Here is a 19,436-nt window from a genome sequence, read left to right as displayed (position 1 = left end):
CTTTGTCTTGCTCCTTCTTTTACATTCCCATGTTATCCATTCCCACAGTTTTAAATACTGTCTTTGTGCCAGTTAATTTTAAGTGTTTATACTTCAGTCTTGTAGGTTTAAAATCTATAGAACCTAGAATGCCAACTGATATTTTGGGGAATTCTGAAGGTGTAACAACTACTCAGATCTGTTTGGTTGTGGTGTAGAATTCTTTTTATACATTGTTGGATTCAGTTTACTAATATTTTGTTGAGGATTATATTATACCATAATTCTTCTATAATTTCTTTCAGAGAATAGAAACAGAGGACATAGTTCCTAACTCATTCTTTGAGGCCAGCATTACCCTAACAACAAAACCACACAGATGTTATAAAAGAAAACTACTGACAAATCTCTGTCATGAACACAGATGCAAAAATCCTCAACTATTCAGATCTGTGTTGAGCTGGACTGTGAACACTGGACCTTCTACCTCCCAACTCAGTTTTGGAAATGGGTCTGCATGGGGAAGTGGTGTGACCTTGGGTGGGACAACTGTTTGTCCCATTGGACTACAGCCAGTGTAGTCCCCATAGATGAGGGCTGTTAGCTGTTGGCACTCCCAACAGATCTAGTAGTAAGTCCTTTGTTCCTAAAAAGGATCTAGGTGTCCTATTGCAGCATCTACTACACTGCCATTTTCCCCATCTCCAAAATGACCATCTACCTATTTGTTTAGTGACATTTTTCATTTCTTTTTCTCTCCTCGGTAATATTGAAACATTTTCTACTTTCGAATATGTATCTCATTCTTTTCCTCTTACCTCCTATCATAGATACCTTTTCTTTCCTTTCCTCTGACCTCATATGCACTCTCTTCACTTCTGCTTTTGCCCCTTGGCAAGCTCTGCCACACAGCAAACAGTCCTCTTAAAGTTTAATCAGATCTGGACATTACCTCTGTCACTCTCGAAAGGCTTCTCCTTGTACTTAGGATAAAAAGTCAGTTTCTTGCCCTGGTCTGCACGATTGACTCTTGCCTCTGTCTCTAACCTGTCAGATGCTGGTATCCCCTCATCAACTATGCTTCAGCCATACTGGTTTGCTCTAAATTTCACAGAAAAAGCCAACCTGTTTCCCACATCAGGACCTCAGCTTTTCCTTCCATCTAGAATGACAACTACTACCTTCACCTTTCATATCCTTCAGGTCTCAGCTTAAACATCACCTCCTCAGCCTCCTCAGAGAGACAGGATTCTTGTTTTCCTTCTTCATTTCCTTACCCCTCTATCATGTTCTTGTTTCCTTTAGAACTCTCACTACTTTTATTTTATTTTATTTTATTTTATTTTATTTTATTTTATTTTATTTTAGTTATGTTATGTTATGTTATGTTATGTTATGTTATGTTATGTTATGGGAGAGAGAGCGCATGTGTGAGCAGGAGAGGGGCAGAGAGAGGGAGAGAGAGAATCCCTAGCAGGCTCTGCTGTCAGCAGAGTGCCCAAAATGGGACTCAGTCTCATGAAGTGTAAGATCACGACCTGAGCTGAGATAAAGAGTCAGATGCTTAACCCACTGAGCCACCCAGGTACCCCTTACTACATTTCAAAAATTTTTTAATTTAAATTTGAGTTATTTAACATGCAGTGTATGTTAATAACATGCAGTGTATGTTAATAACATGCAGTGTATGTTAATAACATGCAGTGTATGTTAATAACATGCAGTGTATGTTAATAACATGCAGTGTATGTTAATAACAAGTGTATTTCTTAATCCCCAGCATCTGTGTTAACCCATCCTCCCACCCACCTCCCATCTGGTAACCATCAGTCTGTTCTCTATAGTTAAGAGTCTGTTTCTTGGTTTGGCTCTCTCTCTCTCCCTTTTTCACTTTGTTTTGTTTTGTAAGTTCCACATAGGAGTGAAATCATATGGTATTGATTTTTTTCCCTTATTTCCCTTAGCATATACCCTCTTGCTCCATCCATATTGTTGCACATGGGAAGATTTCATTATTTTTTATGGCTGAGTAGTATTTCATTGTGTGTTATATATACCCATACCACATCTTTTTTTTTCTCCCTATATCTTTATCTAGTCATCAATCGATAAGACACTTAGGCTGTTTCCATAATTTTGCTATTAATATGTAATGATTCTTTAAACATAGGGGTGTATGTATCCCTTTGAATTAGTATTTTTGTATTCTTGGATAAATACCAAATAGTCTGATTATTGGATTGTAGCATAGTTCTGTTTTTAATTCACTCAGTACATTTTTTAAAAATGTTTATTTTTTGAGAGAGAAAGAGCAAGCGAGCAGGGAGGGCAGAGACAGAGGGGGGACAAAGGATCCCAAGTGGGCTCCGTGCTGAGAGCAGTAAGCCTGATGTGGGGCTCCAACTCACAAACCATGAGATCACAACCTGAACCCAACTTAGAAGCTCAACCAACTCAGCCACCCAGGCACCCCTCACTTACTACATTTTTAATGTTAGATATTTTCTGCTTGTCTGGTATTCTCCCTCTAGAGTGTAAGTAAACTCCATGATGGTATGAAGCCATGTCTGTCTCATTCACTGTGAAGCATAGCACTTTGCATACAGTGAACATTCAGTATTTGTTGAATAAATGTATGAATCAGTGTACTAAATTCTTCCTTAAAATCTGAAGTATAGGGACTTTCTTCCTCCTGTCTTGGTAGCACAGCCCAGCTCAAACTGAAAAGGTGGGAATCAGCTTATATACCTTTTTCTCTCAGTTCTTTCCCCCATTCTGTTCAGCCACCATGTTCTGTCAGCCCTGTTTTAAACTTTTATCTTGCATTATGAGAAGCATCAATAATCTCTTGCCCCATCTTCCATCAGACACCATCCTAATTCCTTTACAGTCACATAATTGGTCTTTCTAAAAATATAATTATGACTATTTTTTATTAAATTTTTTAATGTTTTTATTTAATTTTAAGAGATAGGACATGAGTGGGGGAGGGGCAGAGAGAGGGAGAGGGAGAGGGAGAGGGAGATACAGAATCTGAAGCAGGCTCCAGGCTCTGAGCTGTCAGTATAGAACCTGATATGGGACTCGAACCCATGAACTGTGAGATCATGACCTGAGCTGAAGTTGTACACTTAACCGACTGAGCCACCCAGGTGCCCCAATGACCATTCATTTTTCTGCTTCAAAATTGAATTGTTCCTTATTGTGCATAGGATAAAAAAAAGTCTGGGTTTCATAACTTTGTCTACAGGCTGCATCTGCTTTTTACCTTCCTTTCTACTTTTCTTTCTAGCCATCTTTCCCTTTTACACCACCGTATTCCAGTAATGCTAATCTGCTTGGGGTCTTTCCAAGTAATCTGCTGTTCTTTGCCTCCTTGTCTTTAATAAGTTCTTCCATTCTCTCTGCCCCCACCCCCAAACTAATATTTAGTCTTCAGAACTTTTCACAAAGTTAATCTCATCTGTACTAATTTAATACATGGTGCAATTTACTACTGCGTGTAATACACTTATAATCATTTGTTTACCTGATGTGCCTTCCTAGACTGAATTCCTTGTGGTCACAGGTATCTAATTACCTTGTGTGACCATTACTTAACATAGAATGTCACACACAGAAGATGCTTGGTAAATCTCTTCTAAATAAAATCTAGTACAACCCATTCATTTTATAGATGAGCAAAATGAGGCCTAGAGTGGTAAGTGACTTGTTAAAGGCTATCTATTAATTTAGTTAAACTAATCATTGGTAGTGTTATTTGTATATTGCACATATGTACTTATTTATCTATTTTATTTTTTATTTTTATTTTTATTTTTATTTTATTTTATTTTTTGTGAGCACAGTTGCTGTGGATAAAACTGTGGGCTCTGGAGTCAAACTGGTTTTGATTCCTGATTCCGCCACATATTTTGACTTTGAGCAAGTCACTTAACATCTTTAAGCTCTAGTATCTTATAAGATAGTAATTAATAGTATTATAGTATTATTATAAAGAATAAATGAGGTGATCTCAGTAACGGGGTTAGAACAGTTCTTGCTACAGAATGAGCAGTAAATATAGTCATTATTATTGGCATCTGTCATTGTTCATTGACCACAATGCTTCCTGGAAAAGGCATGAGATTTAGTTGTTATTACAAGCTGGTTCTGGTTTTCTTATAGGCAAGCTGACTGATAGAACAGCGAGCATTTTCCAAGGCAACCAAATGAAACTGAAGCTGGTCAATATTCAAAAAGCCAAAATCTCGTCAGCTGCATTCACAAAAGCCTTCTGTCATCACAAAGTCATTGAACTGGATGCTACTGCAGTGCACACTGACCTCCCAATTCCAGACATCATAAGTGGACTCTGCAGCAATAGCTGGATCCAGCAAAACCTTCGGTGTCTCCTGTTGGACTCAACGAGCATCCCTCAGGATTCCAGATTACTGTTCTTTGGTCAGCTCACCGGTCTTCGCGTTTTAAGTGTTTTCAATGTTTGTTTTCATAGTGAAGACCTGGCTAACGTTTCTCAGTTACCAAAACTGGAAAGTTTGGATATCTCCAATACTATGGTCACTAACATCTCTGCACTCCTCGCCTGTAAAGATCGACTCAAATCTCTCACAATGCACTATCTAAAGTGTCTGACCATGACCAAACCACAGATTCTTGCAGTTATTAGAGAACTTAAATGTCTGCTTCACCTTGATATTTCTGATCACAGGCAACTCAAATCAGATCTGGCTTTTCATTTGCTGCAGCAAAAGGATATTCTGCCTAATGTTGTGTCACTGGATATATCGGGGGGCAGTTGTATCACCGATGGAGCTGTAGAACTGTTTATACGGCAGCGGCCTGCAATGCAATTTGTGGGACTGTTGGCTACGGATGCTGGTTATTCTGACTTCTTTACTACAAAGCAAGGCTTGAGGGTTTGTTTTTTATCTGAAATAAGTTTGTTTTCATTTGTTTACAACAGGATTAGGCTTTTGTTGTAAAACAGAATCTGTGCTAGGTATTAGGGTTACAAAGACAGATAAAAAATCCTTATGGAGCGAGCGTAACAAAAATGATTGTGTAGCTACCATGTGGTAGGTTGTGGAATTACAGCCTAAAGCAAGATATGGTCCTGGTGTGCAGGTCTTCTAATCTAGTTTGATATGATAAGTATAGCCATTTATACATTCCCGCCTATATGCCGATGCCACTTTGTGCATGTTGTTTTCCTCTTTAATCCTCCCATTTTATAGATGAGGAAGTAGAAGCTCGGGTTAAACTTCTTATCCATAATCCTATAACTACCTATTAAACGGTAGAGCTAGGACTTTTATCCAAGTCTTTGTGACTCTAAAACTTGGTCTGTTCACCTCTATTGACAGCTAAATATAATTAGTAAGGCAGTGATCAATGTTTTTGCTGAAGGTTTGAGAGAAGACAGTTTTGAAAAGGGTCTTAAGAAAAAAAGTTTGGAACATTGCCAGAGTAAGTTTATAGCCAATCATGATGCTGGTTTTTTTGTTTTTTGTTTTTTAAATATGGAACACTTTATGAATTTGCCTGTTATCCTTGCACAGGAGCCATGCTAATCTTTTCTGTATTGTTTCAGTTTTAGTTTTAGCTTATTGCTGAAGCAAGCACTCATGGTGCTGTTTTTAAAGCAACACACATTGGGGTGCCTGGGTTCAGCTCAGGTCATGATCTCACGGCTCGTGGGTTCGAGCCCTGCATCGGGCTCTGTGCTGACAGCTTGGAGCCTGCAGCCTGCTTTGGATTCTGTGTCTCCCTCTCTCTCTGCCCCTCCTTTGCTCACACTCTGTCTCTCTCTGTCTCTCTCTCTCTCAAAAATAAACATTAGAGGCGCCTGGGTGGCTCAGTCGGTTGAGCGTCTGACTTCAGCTCAGGTCATGATCTCATGGCTTGTGACTTTGAGCCCCACGTTGGGCTCTGTGCTGACAGCTTGGAGCCTGGAGCCTGCAGCCTGCTTCAGATTCTGTCTGTGTCTCTGCCCCTCCCCTCCTCATGCACTGTCTCTCTCTCCGTCTCAAATATAAATAAACATTTAAAAAATTTAAAATAAACATTAAAAATTTAAAAACCCACAAATTTAAATATTTTTGTTTCAGAATATTTCATTTATTTATTTATATTTTGAGAGAGAGTGCAGGAGGGGCAGAGAGAGAATCCTAAGCAGGCTCCCACAATGCCAGCATGGAGCCCCTTGCGGGGCCCAACCCCATGAACCGTGATATCATGACCTGAGCTGAAATCAGAAGTCTGACGCTTAACCGACTGAACCACCCAGGTGCCCCTAAAGTATTTCTTTTTTAAAACAGTGGTTTTCTACCTCGGTTGTACTTTGTAATCACTTGGGAAGCTTTAAAATATACTGATGCCTGTGTCCTATCTCCCAGAGATTCTGATTTAATTGGTCTGGGACTTGGTGTGGGCATCAAAATTTTGAAAGCTCCCAGGTATTTCTAATGTGCGGCCAAGGTTCAGAACCATTGTTTTGAAATGCTTTTTAATTATACCATACGTAATTCTTTCTAGGCTGAGAGAGTAAAATGATTTGCAGTCATTACTTGTTTTCATCTATCTCTCTGTCTGTCTGTCTGTCTGTCTGTCTATCTATCTATTAATGTAGGCCCTACACCCACCATGGGATTGAATTCACAACTGGGAGACTAAGAGACACTTGCTCCACTGACTGAGCCAGCTAGGCACCCCAGTTTTTTTTCACATTTTTACTCTTTTTTTCCTCAAACAAAAGGCCTCTTACATTTATTACTGAACGAGCCTACTGGTGCAGAAGCACAGTGACAGAAAAATCATTTCACCTATAAAACATGTCTGTTGTTCTGGTAGAAGTGATGTTTACAGAATGATAGGATATGAACACATTACCTTCATGCAACATAAATACATGTGCCATCTCATGTGCAATCCATTGCAGACCCAACTTGGTTCTTCTCCAATGCCTACTCTTGGAGCTATACCTCCTTTTTTTTTTTTTTTTTTTTTTTTTTTTTGTACCTGATTTTTATTACCAGTTTTCTTGCGAGTCGACTAGGGAATGGAACACTTCTGCTTTTGTTTCTTGGCCAGGAATTATTTGGTCCTGAAAGTCTTATGAGAAGACATGGTGGGAGATAGTCAGCCGCATACCCCATGATGACAGAGAAAAGGAGAGAGCTGTTTTCATATTTTTATTCTTTTGATTTGAAAATAGCAATTGTATTTTGAAGTCTTTTTAATTTTCTGGCATGTCTAATGAAGGTGTAAGCCATCAGTTAATTAATTAGGCTAGAATTAGAGATAATAGTGAGAACTTTCAGATTAGATATATAGAGAATTGTTTACTGGGAATGTATACTTGGGCCTGTTTCAGATTAATAGCATTTAGTGTCACAATGATCAAAAGACCACAGCTATCGGGAAAAATTTTTTTTAGTTCACACTCTTGGTATATGCAATAATATGGGACAAATGCTGGAATATTCTGCAGAGGGATTATGCATGTAGTTAAGATACTGTCAAAGTGGGTACACCAAAAGAAAATGGGAAGCTGTGTTTCAGTAAACTTATCTGGTATACATGTAAGTTTAGTTTATTTTGAAAACTTTAAAGTATGCATTCTATACGGTGTTAGATATTGTTGGGATGGAGAGGAGAAACCACAGTCTTCCCAGTACTAAGAAACTCTAACGATCTTAAGCCAGCCTTCTGTGGAGTGTAAGGTATGGCAAATTTAAAATTTAAATGGTTCAGAAAAACTTTATTTAATGGAAATATATATGTTTTAGATCAGATGCAAAGTATACTATGTATCTTTGTTATTTAGGTTGATCAAAAATTTGCTTGCATTAACATGAATAAAATCAAATGTAAGCAAAGACCTTTAAACACAACAAATACGTTATTTATTGTACCCCAAATTAGAATGGGCAGCATGTACTTAATTCTTTTAAAATGGGCAGAAAGTGGGGGCGCTTGGCTGGCTCAGTCTGTATAGCATGCAACTCTTGATCTCCGGGTCATGAGTTCAAGCCCCATGTTGAGCATGGAGCTTATTTTAAAATATAAAAATAAAAAATAAAATAGGCAGAAAGGGCACCCAGTATTAGTATTAAAAGCCACACACATCTTCATTTGGTATGAAATCCTTGTTAACCCCCTGGTGGGGTGTGGCGGGGATCCCTTCTGAAGATTGTTTTATAATGGCATCTTCAGGAAGCCAAGAAGAGAGGGTGAGGCAACAGTTATCTGGTCTTCTGCTTGGTCATGTGGTTAATCCTTTTGTTTCTTTTTCAGCTCTTAGATCTGGATGGCCATAAAACTTTTTAAAAAATTTTAGAATATATCCATTGTTTTACATTTTTAATGTGGAAGAGTGCCTTAGTCCTTCCTGTCCTTTGTGACATTGATATTTTTGGAGAATACAGACTAGCTTTGTTTTGTAGGCTTTTTGGAAGAATATTCCATTTTGGGTTTGTCGAATGTTTCCTTATGATTAGGTTCTTCATCTTTGGCAGAATTCCTTGGGAGGCATGTTGTATCAGTCTCAAGAATACAATCCTGAAGCACACAGTGTGCCTCATTAGTCCTGTTACTTTTCATCATACATTCAAAGTATTGTCCAGATATTATATAAAATATCCAGTATATATAAAATACTATCTATATAATATTGTATTGTTTCTATACTATATGGATAGTATTTTTTTCACTTGCAACTAATAAGTGATGTGTACTTGAAGACTATGCAAATATCCTCGTCCTCATCAAACTTTCTAATCTGGATTTAGCATCCATTGATGATTCTTACCTGAACCAGTCTTGACTGGAATGGTTGCAAAGTGATGATTTTCAAATCTAGCCCTCCTACCATAAGGAAGAGCCCTGCCTTCTGCATCTGTCTGTCTAACCCAACCTCAATGTGAACTCACTGATTCTTTTTTTTTTTTTTTTAACGTTTATTTATTTTTGGGACAGAGAGAGACAGAGCATGAATGGGGGAGGGGCAGAGAGAGAGGGAGACACAGAATCGGAAGCAGGCTCCAGGCTCTGAGCCATCAGCCCAGAGCCTGACGCGGGGCTCGAACTCACGGACTGTGAGATTGTGACCTGAGCTGAAGTCGGACGCTTAACCGACTGAGCCACCCAGGCGCCCCTGAACTCACAGATTCTTATTGTTTTCAGTGGTTTACAATTCAGTACTGTCCTTAATTATTTTGATGCCCAGTTTGTTACAGATTGGCCAATGGATGCTCCTTCATACTGGCTCCTGTGTTATTTTTTTACATGTCTCCATTATTACAATTGTTGTTACTATTATTATTTTTTAAGATTTTTATTTTATTTTTTAAAATGTTATTTATTTTGAAAGAGAATGTGAGCAGAGGAGGAGCAGGGGGGGAGGGGGACAGAGGATCTGAAGCAGGCTCTGTGCAGACAGCAGTGAATCAGATGCAGGGCTCAGACTCACAATCTGCGAGATCATGACTTTAGCCCAAGTTGGACATTCAACCAACTAAGCCATCCAGGTACCCCTTTGTTGTTATTTTGATCACTTCCTCACTTTCTAGCACATGAAGATGTTTTAGGCTTCATATACTTTCCTGTTCCTAGCCCTTCTGGCATTTCTACTAGGAGCCCTGGTTCCTTTTATTAAGCCAATATCTGAGTACTAGGTTTGTTCATAGTTGTTGGGGTATCTTTGTTGTTGTTGTTGTTGTTTAATGTGTATTTTGAGAGAGAGAGAATGAGAGGACGGGAGGGGCAGAGAGAGAGGGAGAGAGAGAGAGAAAGAATCCCAAGCAGGCTCTATGCTGCCAGTGCAGAACTCAATGTGGGACTTGAACTCAAGAACTGTGAGATCATGACCTGAGCTGAAATCAAGAGTCAGACACTTAACCAACTGAGCCACCCAGGCACCCCTGCATATTTTTGTTTTTAAGTCCCTTTTGGGAAACAGGGCTAAGGAGATATATGAAATAAGTTTCAGAGTAATACTTCCAAATGTCCATCCTCACACCATTCTCCTTTGCCTTTCTGCGTTCTTTACTTGCATCTCCTCTTTTCCACAGTGAGAACCTTGGTTCTCAAAACATTGGCACATTTGCTTCATCCTACAGTACACGTAAAAGAGTTTTCAGAATTGGTATACCCATACTATAGTGAAACACAAGCCTGTTAAAAAGAATTGAAAATTGGGGCGCCTGGGTGGCGCAGTTGGTTAAGCGTCCGACTTCAGCCAGGTCACGATCTCGCGGTCCGTGAGTTCGAGCCCCGCGTCGGGCTCTGGGCTGATGGCTCAGAGCCTGGAGCCTGTTTCCGATTCTGTGTCTCCCTCTCTCTCTGCCCCTCCCCCGTTCATGCTCTGTCTCTCTCTGTCCCAAAAATAAATAAACGTTGAAAAAAAAAATTAAAAAAAAAAAAGAATTGAAAATTTATTTGCAGTTCCTTCCCCCCCCCCCCCCCACCGCCGCCAGACCGAGGGTTTAATCAAGGTACTAAGCAGATGTATTTAGGTTCTCTTATTTCCTCTTCTTACACAATAGGTAGTATATACTTTGTATTTATTACTTAACAATATGTCTTGAAAATCACCCCATGTCAGTTCATATTTCCATTCCTTTTTTCTTCTTTTTTAAAAAATAATCTTTGCCCCCAATATGGGGCTCAAACTCAGGTCCCTGAGATCAAGAGGCACATGCTCTACTGACTGAGCCAGTCAAACACCCCTATATTTCCATTCTTTTAAGTTTTTTGGATGACAAAACATACATAACATAAAATTTACCATCTTAACCATATTTAAGTGTACAGTTCAATGGTATTAAACACCTTCATAAAGTTGTGCAACCATTACCACCATCCATTTCCATAGCTCTTTTCATCTTGAAAAACTGAAACTATGTACCCATTAAACACTAACTCCTCATTCCCCCCTCTCTCCAGACCCTGGTAACCCCGATTCTATTTTCTGTTTCTGTGATTTTGCCTAAGTACATAAGTGGAATCATACAGTATTTTTGTGATTGGCTTATTTCATTAGCATAAATGTCCTCAAGGTTCATTTGTTGTAACATAATTGCAGAATTACTTTCTTTTTTAAGGTTAAGTGTGTTATGTATATACCACATTTTGCTTATCCATTTATTGTCAATGGACCCTTGGGTTGGTTCCATGTTACTTCCAGCTATTATGAATAATGCTGCTCTCAATAAGGCTATTCATATATCTTTTTGAGACCCTGCTTTCAGTTCTTTTGATACAGACCCAGAGGTAGAATTGCTGGATCATATGGTAATTCTGTTTTTAATTTGTTGAGGAACTGTCACACTGTTTTCATAGCAGCTGTACAATTTTATATTCCCACAAACAATGCGTAAACATTCCAGTTTCTCCACATCTTGTCAACACTTAATTATTTTCTGTTTTTGAACAGTAATGATCCTAGCGGGTATGAGGTTGTATCTCTTTGAAGTTTTGATTTGCATTTCCCTACTGATGAGTGATTATTAAGCATGTTTCATGAGCTTATTGGCCATTTGTTTGTCTTCTTTGGAGAGAGGTCTGCTCAAGTCCTTTGCCCATTTTTGAATGGGTTTACTTGTTTTTCATTATTGAGTATAGAAGTTCTCAATATATTGTGAATCTTAATCCCTTACCAGAGATATGATTTGCTGATATTTTCTTTCTGTGAGTTGCCTTTTTACTGTTGATATTATCTTCTGATGCACAAAACTTTAAAAAATTTTAGGTCTTATATATTATATATATTTTTTTTCTTTTGTTGCCTGTCTTTGGTATCCTACGCAATAAGTCATTGCCAAATCCATTGTCATGAAATTTTTGCCCTGTGTATCCTTTTAAGAGTTTTATAGTTTTAGGTCTTACATTTAGGTCTTTGATCCATTTTAATTTTTTTATATATAAAGTAAGAGCCTCCAACTTTAGTCTTTTGCATATGCATATCCAGTTTACTCAGCACAATTTCTTGAAAAGATTGTGCTTTCCTTGTTGAATGATCATGGCATCCTTGTAAAAGTCATTTGACCATATATACTAAGGATTATTTGGGGGCTTTCTATTCTATTCCATTGGTATATATGTCTGTTTTTATGCCTTTAATATCTTTTAGTAGTGTTTTGTAGTTTTCACCATATAAGTCACCTCCTGGGTTAATTCCTAAGTACTTTATTATATTATTGTAAATGGAATTATTTTCATAATTTCCTTTGCGGATTGTTCATTGTTATTATATAGAAATGTGGCTGATTTTTGCTTGTTGACTTTGTGTCCTGCGATTCTTTTTAGTTTCCTTTATTAGTGCTAATAGCTTTTTGTGTGTGTGTGGAATCTTTAAGGGGTTTCTGCATATAAGTTTATATTACCTGCAAACAAAGATAATTTTACTTTTTCCTTTGCAGTTTGGATGTCATTTGTTTCATTTTCTTGCCTGATTACTCTAGCTAGGACTTCCAGTACTATGTTCAGTAGAAGTCATGAAAGTAGGTATCCTTGTCTGTTCTTGATCTTAGAATAAATGCTTCCAGTCTTCCACCATTGAATATGATGTTCACTGCAGGTTTTTTTATACATGGCTTTTGTTAAGTTGAGGTAATTTCCTTTGAATTCCAGTTTATTGAGTGTTTTTGCCATGAAAGGGTGTTGTCAAGTGTTTTTTCTATGTTAATTGAAATAATTATGTTTTTTCCCTTCATTCTGTTAATGTGTGTTTTACTAATCGATTTCCATATGTTAAGCCATCCTTGCATTCCAGGAATAAATCTCACTTGGCCATGGTATATAATCCATTTCATACGCTGCTGTATGTAGTTTGCTTATATTTTGTTGAATTTTGAATCACTGTTCTTTAAGTGTATTTATCTTTAGTTTTCTTGTATCTTTTTCTGATTTTGGTATCAGGGAAATGCTAGCCTCATAGAATGACTTAGGAAGGGTTTTTCTTCAATTTTTAACCTTTGAGAAGGATAGGTATCACTTCTTAAATGTTTGGTAGAATTTATTAACAAAGCCATCAGATCTAGGACTTCTGTTTGTGAGAAGATCTTTAATTACTGATCCTATGTCCTTACTAAGTTACAGGTCTCTTAAAATTTCCATTTCTTCAGGATTTAGTCTTGTTAAGTGTTGTGTTTCTTGAAACTTGCCTATTTCATCTAAGTTACTCAATTTGTTGGGGCATAACTGTTCATAGTATTCTTAAAATTTTTTTAAATTTCTTTGTGATTAGTAGGAATGTTCCCACATTAATTTCAGATTTTAGTATTTTGAGTTCTGTCTTTTTTTCTTAATCCATCTGGGAGCTAGTGGTTTGTTAATTTCATTTGTTCAAAGAACCAACTTTTGGTTTTACTAAATTACTCTATTTGTCTATTCTGTATTTCATTTATTTCTGCTATAATCATTATTATTTCCTTCATTCTGCTAGCTTTGGGTTTAATTTTTTCTTTTTCTTGTTCCTTAAGTTGTAAAGATAAGTTGTTGACTTGATTTTTTCTTGTTTTTATTGTTCTTCTCTCTTTTTAAGTTTATTTATTTTGAAAGAGAGGGAAAAGTAAAGAAGAGAGAAAGAGAGAGAGAGAGTAGGTGCAAGCAGAGGAGAGACAGAGAATTCCGAGCAGGCTCTGTACAATGCAAGACTTGATCTCACGAACCGCAAGGTCATGGCCTGAGCTGAAATCAAGAGTCAGACACTTAACTAAGTCACCCAGGTGCCTCTTCTTGTTTTCTTCTCTTTTTTCTTTTTTTTTAAGTTTATATATTTATTTTGAGAGAGAAAGAAAGTGAGCAGGGCAAGGGCAGAGAGAGAGGAGTCAAAGGATCCGAAGCGGGCTCTGTGCCGGCAGCAGAGAGACCAGTGCAGGGCTCAAACTCATGAATTGTGTGATCATGACCTGAGCTGTAGTCTGACGCTTAACTGACTGAGCCATCCAGGCACCCCATCTTGTTTTCTTTTTTTTTTTAATTTTTTTTTTTAATGTTTATTTATTTTTGAGACAGAGAGAGACAGAGCATGAACAGGGGAGGGGCAGAGAGAGGGAGACACAGAATCTGAAATGGGCTCCAGGCTCTGAGCTGTCAGCACAGAGCCCGACGCGGGGCTCGAACTCACGAACCGTAAGATCATGACCTGAGCCGAAGTCGGACGCTCAACTGACTGAGCCACCCAGGCGCCCCTCCATCTTGTTTTCTTAATGTAAACATTTATAGCTATAAATTTCCCTCTTAGCACTGCTTTCCCTGGGTCCTACCAGGTTTAGTATTCTGTGTTTTTGTTTTTATTTGCCTTTAAATATTTTCTAATTTCCCTGTGATTTCTGATTTGATCCATTGGTTATTTAAGAGTGTGTTATCTAATTTCCATAAATTTGTAAATTTTCCAGTTTTACTTCTATTATTTCTAACTTCATCTTGTCAGAAAAGACACTTTGTATGATATCTGTTTTTAAAAATCTGTAGAGACCGAATTTCTGCTCTGACACATGGTCTATCCTGGAAAAGTCCCACGTACACCTTAAAGGCTGTGGATGCTGATATCATTGGGTAGAGTGTTTTGCATATGTCTGTTAGATCTAATTGGTTTATTGTGTTAAGTCCTTTATTTCCTTACTTCTGTCTGGTTCTATCCATTATGGAATGGGTTATTGAAGTCTCCATTATTGTAGAAATGTCTGTTTCTCCCTTTAATTCTGTCAGTTTTTGTGTCATGTTTTTGGTTTGTTTTGTTTTGAGAGAGAGAGAGAGAGAGAGAGAGAGAGCGAGCGAGCGAGCATGAGCTGGCAAAGGGGAGGGGCAGAGGGAGAAGTAGAAAGAGAATCTTAAGCAGGTTCCATGCTCAGAGCAGAGCCTGATGCAGGGCTCTATCTCACCACCGTGAGATCATGACCTAAGCTGAAATCAAGAGTTGGATGCTGAACTGACTGAGCCATCCAGGTGCCCTTATGTGTCATATGTTTTAATAGTCTGTCATTAGATACATCAGTGTGTATACTTATTATATCTTCTTGCTGTACTGCACCTTTTATTGATATATAATGTCTTGCTTTGTCTCTTGTAACCTCTTCTGATTTTAAAGTCTATTTTGTCTGACAGTAGTATAGTCACCCCTGCTGTCTTTTGGTTATATTTGCATGGAATGTTTTTTTCCATCCTTGCATTTTCCATCTAGCTATGTCTTTGGATCTGAAGTGAGTCTCTTGTAGATAGTGTATAGTTGGATCATATGTTTAATTCATTCTTCCAATCTTTGTCTTTTGATTGTAGCATTTAATCCATCTACATTTAAAGTAATTAGTGATAAGGAGGGACTTATGTCATTTTGCTCTTTGGTTTCTATATGTTTTGCAGCTTTTTTTGTTCCTCATCTCCTGCATTACTAGTTTCCTTTTGTTCAGCTAATTTTTTTATAATGAAATGTTTAAACTCCTTTCTCATTTCCTTTTGTGTATTTTCTGTAACAGTTTTCTTTGTAGTTATCGTGGAGATTACATTTAATATCCTAAAGTCACAATACTCCAATTTGAGTATCAGCTTCACTTCAGTGACCTAAAACACTGCTCATTTACATCTCCCTTCTCACCCCTTTTAATCAATGATATCCCCAAATTATATCATTATGCATTTTTTGCCCCAGAGTATAAAAATTGATAATTCAAGTTATAATAACACTAGCTTTTAGAGTAATAATTTTTTTTTTTTTTTTTTTAGCAAATGTATTCGTTTCTTAAATCATGTAGAAAACGAAAAGTTACAAACCAGTTTTTGGGTTTTTTTTTTTGTTTGTTTGTTTTTTTTTTTTGAGTAATCTCTACACCCATCATGGGGCTTGAACTCATGACCCTGAGATCAAGAGTCACATACTGTACCAACTTAGCCAGCCAGGTGCTCCTACAAACCAGTGTTAATATATCACTAGTTTTGTTTTGTTTTGTTTTTGTTTTTGTTTTAGTGTTTATTTATTTTTGAGACAGAGACAGAACACGAGTGGGGGAGGGACAGAGAAGGAGGGAGACACAGAATCAAAAACAGGCTCCAGATTCTGAGCTGTCAGCACAGAGCCTTATGTGGGGCTCGAACTCATGAACCAGAGAGATCATGACCTGAGACGACATTGGACGCTTAACTGACTGAGCCACCCAGGTGCCTCAATATATCACTAGTTTTTTAAATGGACCATGTATATACCTCTGTTGAGATCTTTATTACCTCAGATGGCTTATTACTGTCTAGTGTTAACTTTATTTTACTCTGCAGGACTCCTTTGAGCATTTCTTACAGGACAGGTTTAGTGATAATGAATTTCTTCAACTTTTTTTTATCTGGGAATGTCTTGATTTCTCCCTTACATTTGAAGGACAGTTTTGCTGGATATAGGATTCTTGGTTAACAGGGTTTTTTTTCTTTTAACAATTCAAACATATCTGTTTTCCCACTGTCTTCTGCCCTTTAAAGTTTCTGATGAGAAATCTGCAGATAATCTCATCAGGGATCCCTTATGTATGATGCTTTGCTTCTCTTGCTGCTTCCAAGATTTTCTTTGTCTTTAGCCTTCAAAAATTTGATTATAATGTGTCTTGGTGTGAGTATTCTTGAGTTCATCTTACTTTAGATTTCCTAGGATATTTATATTAATGTCTTTAATCAAATTTGGGAATTTTTCAGTCCTATTTTCTTCAGATATTCTCTCAGCCCCTCTCTTTGTCTTCTTCTGGGATGCCCACAATGTGTAGTTTGGTCTGCTCCTTGGTATTTCATAGGTTCCTGAGGGTCTCTTCACATTTTTTTTTCTTTTCATCTTTTTGCTTTTTGTTCCTCTGACTACTCATTTCTGTTGTCCTGCTTTCAAATTGGTTGATTCTTCTGTCTGGTGAAATCTGCCTTTGAATCCCTCTAGTGAAGTTTTCGTTTCAGTTATTGTACTTTTCAGCTCAAGAATTTCTTTTCTTTTTCTTTTTCCTTTTTTTAAAAAAATTTTTTTAAATATTTGCTTATTTTTGAGAGAGAGAGAGAGACAGAGTGTGAGCAGGTTAGGGACAGAGAGAGAGGGAAACACAGAATCCAAAGCAGGCTCCAAGCTCTGATCTGTCAGCAGAGAGCCTGACGCGGGGCTTGAACCCACGAACCGTAAGATCATGACCTGAGCTGATGTTGGATGCTTAACTGACTGAGCCACCCATGTACCCCTTCTTTTTCTTTTTTATGATTTCTGTCTGTATTGATTTTTTTCTCTTTTGCTCATGCATCATTTCCTTGACTTTATGTATATCTTCCTTTAGTTCTCTGCAAGACAGTTGTCTAGAAGTCTTTCCTAGTAGATTTGCCATCTGGTTTTTTTTTTTTATAGGGACAGTTTCTGTTGATTCCTTTTTCTTTCAAATGAGCCATACTTCCTTAATTGTTTGTATGCCTTGTGATTTTTTTTCTTGTTAAAAGCTGGACATTTGAAACTTACAATATGGTAGCTCTAGAAATTAGATTGTCTCCTTTCCCTAGGGTTGGCTGTTTTGTTACTGTGTTTGTTTTTGTTTTGTTTTGACCTGTGCCAGATATCAACCTGAAGTATAAACTTAAAGGTCTTTTTAGGTGTTCTCTGAATCTTTCTTGGGTCTGTGCAGTCACTTTGGAATTTTCTCTGTGTATGCATTTGTTTTGAATGTTTTAGTCTTTAATGTCTGGCTTCCCAAATTAGAAAAAGAGTAAAAGGAAGACAAGGGGGATATAAAGGACACTGGCCCTTTAACTTCCCTGGAAGTCAGTTTGGTTGGAGGGAGAGGTGCAGCAATAGTGGCTTCTCACCTGCGTCCTGTACCCTGTTCTCAGAAGCAGCATTCTGTGATCAGAACACATATCCCTGATAATTGGGAGTCATGATCCTTTTTCCTTTCTTGGCTCCCACAAGCCAAGTGCATGCTGCCCTGGATGTATTTCTGGGGGCTGATGGGTGGGGGTGGACAGCTGTTACTGTGCTAAGAGCTGAAATAGATGGAAACGAATCACAATTTCCTGTTTAAGGCTTCTCTGGGAAATTGCAAGCCTTTGATAAACTCCTGGGTTCTGACATAGTTATATCAGACAGATAATTTCCCAATGTACTTGTTGACTATGTGGGGACACAGATCTATGATTAAATATGTTAAATGTTTACCATCTGTCCTTTTGCTAGAGTTACCTCCGTCATCTCTTGGTTACTGTATGAAACTTACTCTCTAGCAGATTTTCCAGGAAGGAGATTTGTGTCCTATTCTCTGAGTTCTTATTATTCAGTATTTTATATTTTTATAACCTTGATATTTGAAGTATAGCTTGGCTGGATACAAACTCCTTTTTTACCCTTTTCTTTCCTGGTTTCTTGAAAATTCTCCACTGTTGACTTGCTTTGTATGTTGCTTTTTAAGTTCCATGATAATCTAATTCTCTGTGTTACTTATTTGATCTTTTTATGTGGAAGCCCTGCAGATTGTTTTTTTCTTTATCTTTAAATTTAATCTTTGTACTCTGATATGTCTCAGATGATCTCAGTTAGTTGTCCCTGGTACTGGGTGGATCCTTTCAATGTATTGATTTAGGTCTTTTTAAAAATTATTTCTGGAAAGTTTTTCTAGATAATAGTTTTAAATATTAGTTTTCCCCTAAGGACCTTCAAATATATACATCTTGGATCTTCTTTGTCTTTTTTCCATAACAACACTCAATCTTAGACCATTTGTACTTTTTTCTTTCTTTTTGTTTTAAGTTTATTTATTTATTTTGAGAGAGAGAGAGAGAGACAGAGCACATGAGCAGAGGGTGGACGAGGGGCAGAAGAGAGGGAGAGAAAGACTCCCAAGTAGGCTCTGTACCACCAGCAGAGTACAATCTGGTGCTTGAACCCATGCACCGTGAGAGCATGACTTGAGCCGAAGTCAAGAGCTGGACCCTTAACCAACTGAGCCACCCAGGAACCCCTGTACTTCTTTCTTTTTAAAAAATTTTGTTTTCTTGCATTTCTTTCCATTACTAAATTTTTATTCAAATCCACGCTTCCTTGGGTGCCTTGTAACTTAGTTTTTATATTTGATATGATTTTGTCTTTTTCTTTCCTGAGTTTAAGCAACCATTGTCTCATCTTTTCATTGAGGGTATTTTTTCATGTCCCCAAATGCTTACGGAGAATATTTAATTCAGATTAGTGCTGTGTTAAAATTTTCTTCTGATTTGTTGTTGGTTTATAGGAAGAATTTTTCTCAGATGAAATGTGTAGATATGCTGCTTAGAAATTTCTTATAAATAGCTATATATGGAATTGGTTTGAATTTTTTATTTTTTGGTATTTAATGGACATAGTTCCTACTTCAGAAGCATTGTCCATTAGTGATGTCAATCAGTGATGTGAGGTTTCTTCAGTGATAATGATATCACTGGTCATGGTAGAGTGGAGAGGGGATTGTTTTCATTTTACA

The 19,436-nt window shown here is 37.5% G+C and overlaps 1 protein-coding gene and 1 non-coding gene across 2 annotated transcripts in view; one reads left to right on the top strand and one right to left on the bottom strand.

Annotated features, from left to right (window-relative positions):
- Positions 1-19,436, top strand: part of ZYG11A (zyg-11 family member A, cell cycle regulator) — a 74,332-nt gene that overhangs the window by 25,728 nt on the left and 29,168 nt on the right. Inside the window, exon 3 of the mRNA XM_047083795.1 lies at positions 4,147-4,898. Coding sequence (XP_046939751.1) covers positions 4,147-4,898 — 752 coding nt within the window. The remainder of the gene's footprint in view (positions 1-4,146; positions 4,899-19,436) is intronic.
- Positions 5,496-5,602, bottom strand: LOC124516729 (U6 spliceosomal RNA). Its single transcript, XR_006963137.1, has one exon. It is a non-coding gene; the product is annotated as a U6 spliceosomal RNA (small nuclear RNA).

Source organism: Lynx rufus, unplaced genomic scaffold (assembly GCF_022079265.1).
Source record: "Lynx rufus isolate CCGP_SWC_20201006 ecotype Redwood Valley unplaced genomic scaffold, mLynRuf1.p SCAF_2, whole genome shotgun sequence".
Taxonomy (NCBI): domain Eukaryota; kingdom Metazoa; phylum Chordata; class Mammalia; order Carnivora; family Felidae; genus Lynx; species Lynx rufus.
This window is presented reverse-complemented; position numbering and strand designations above follow the sequence as displayed.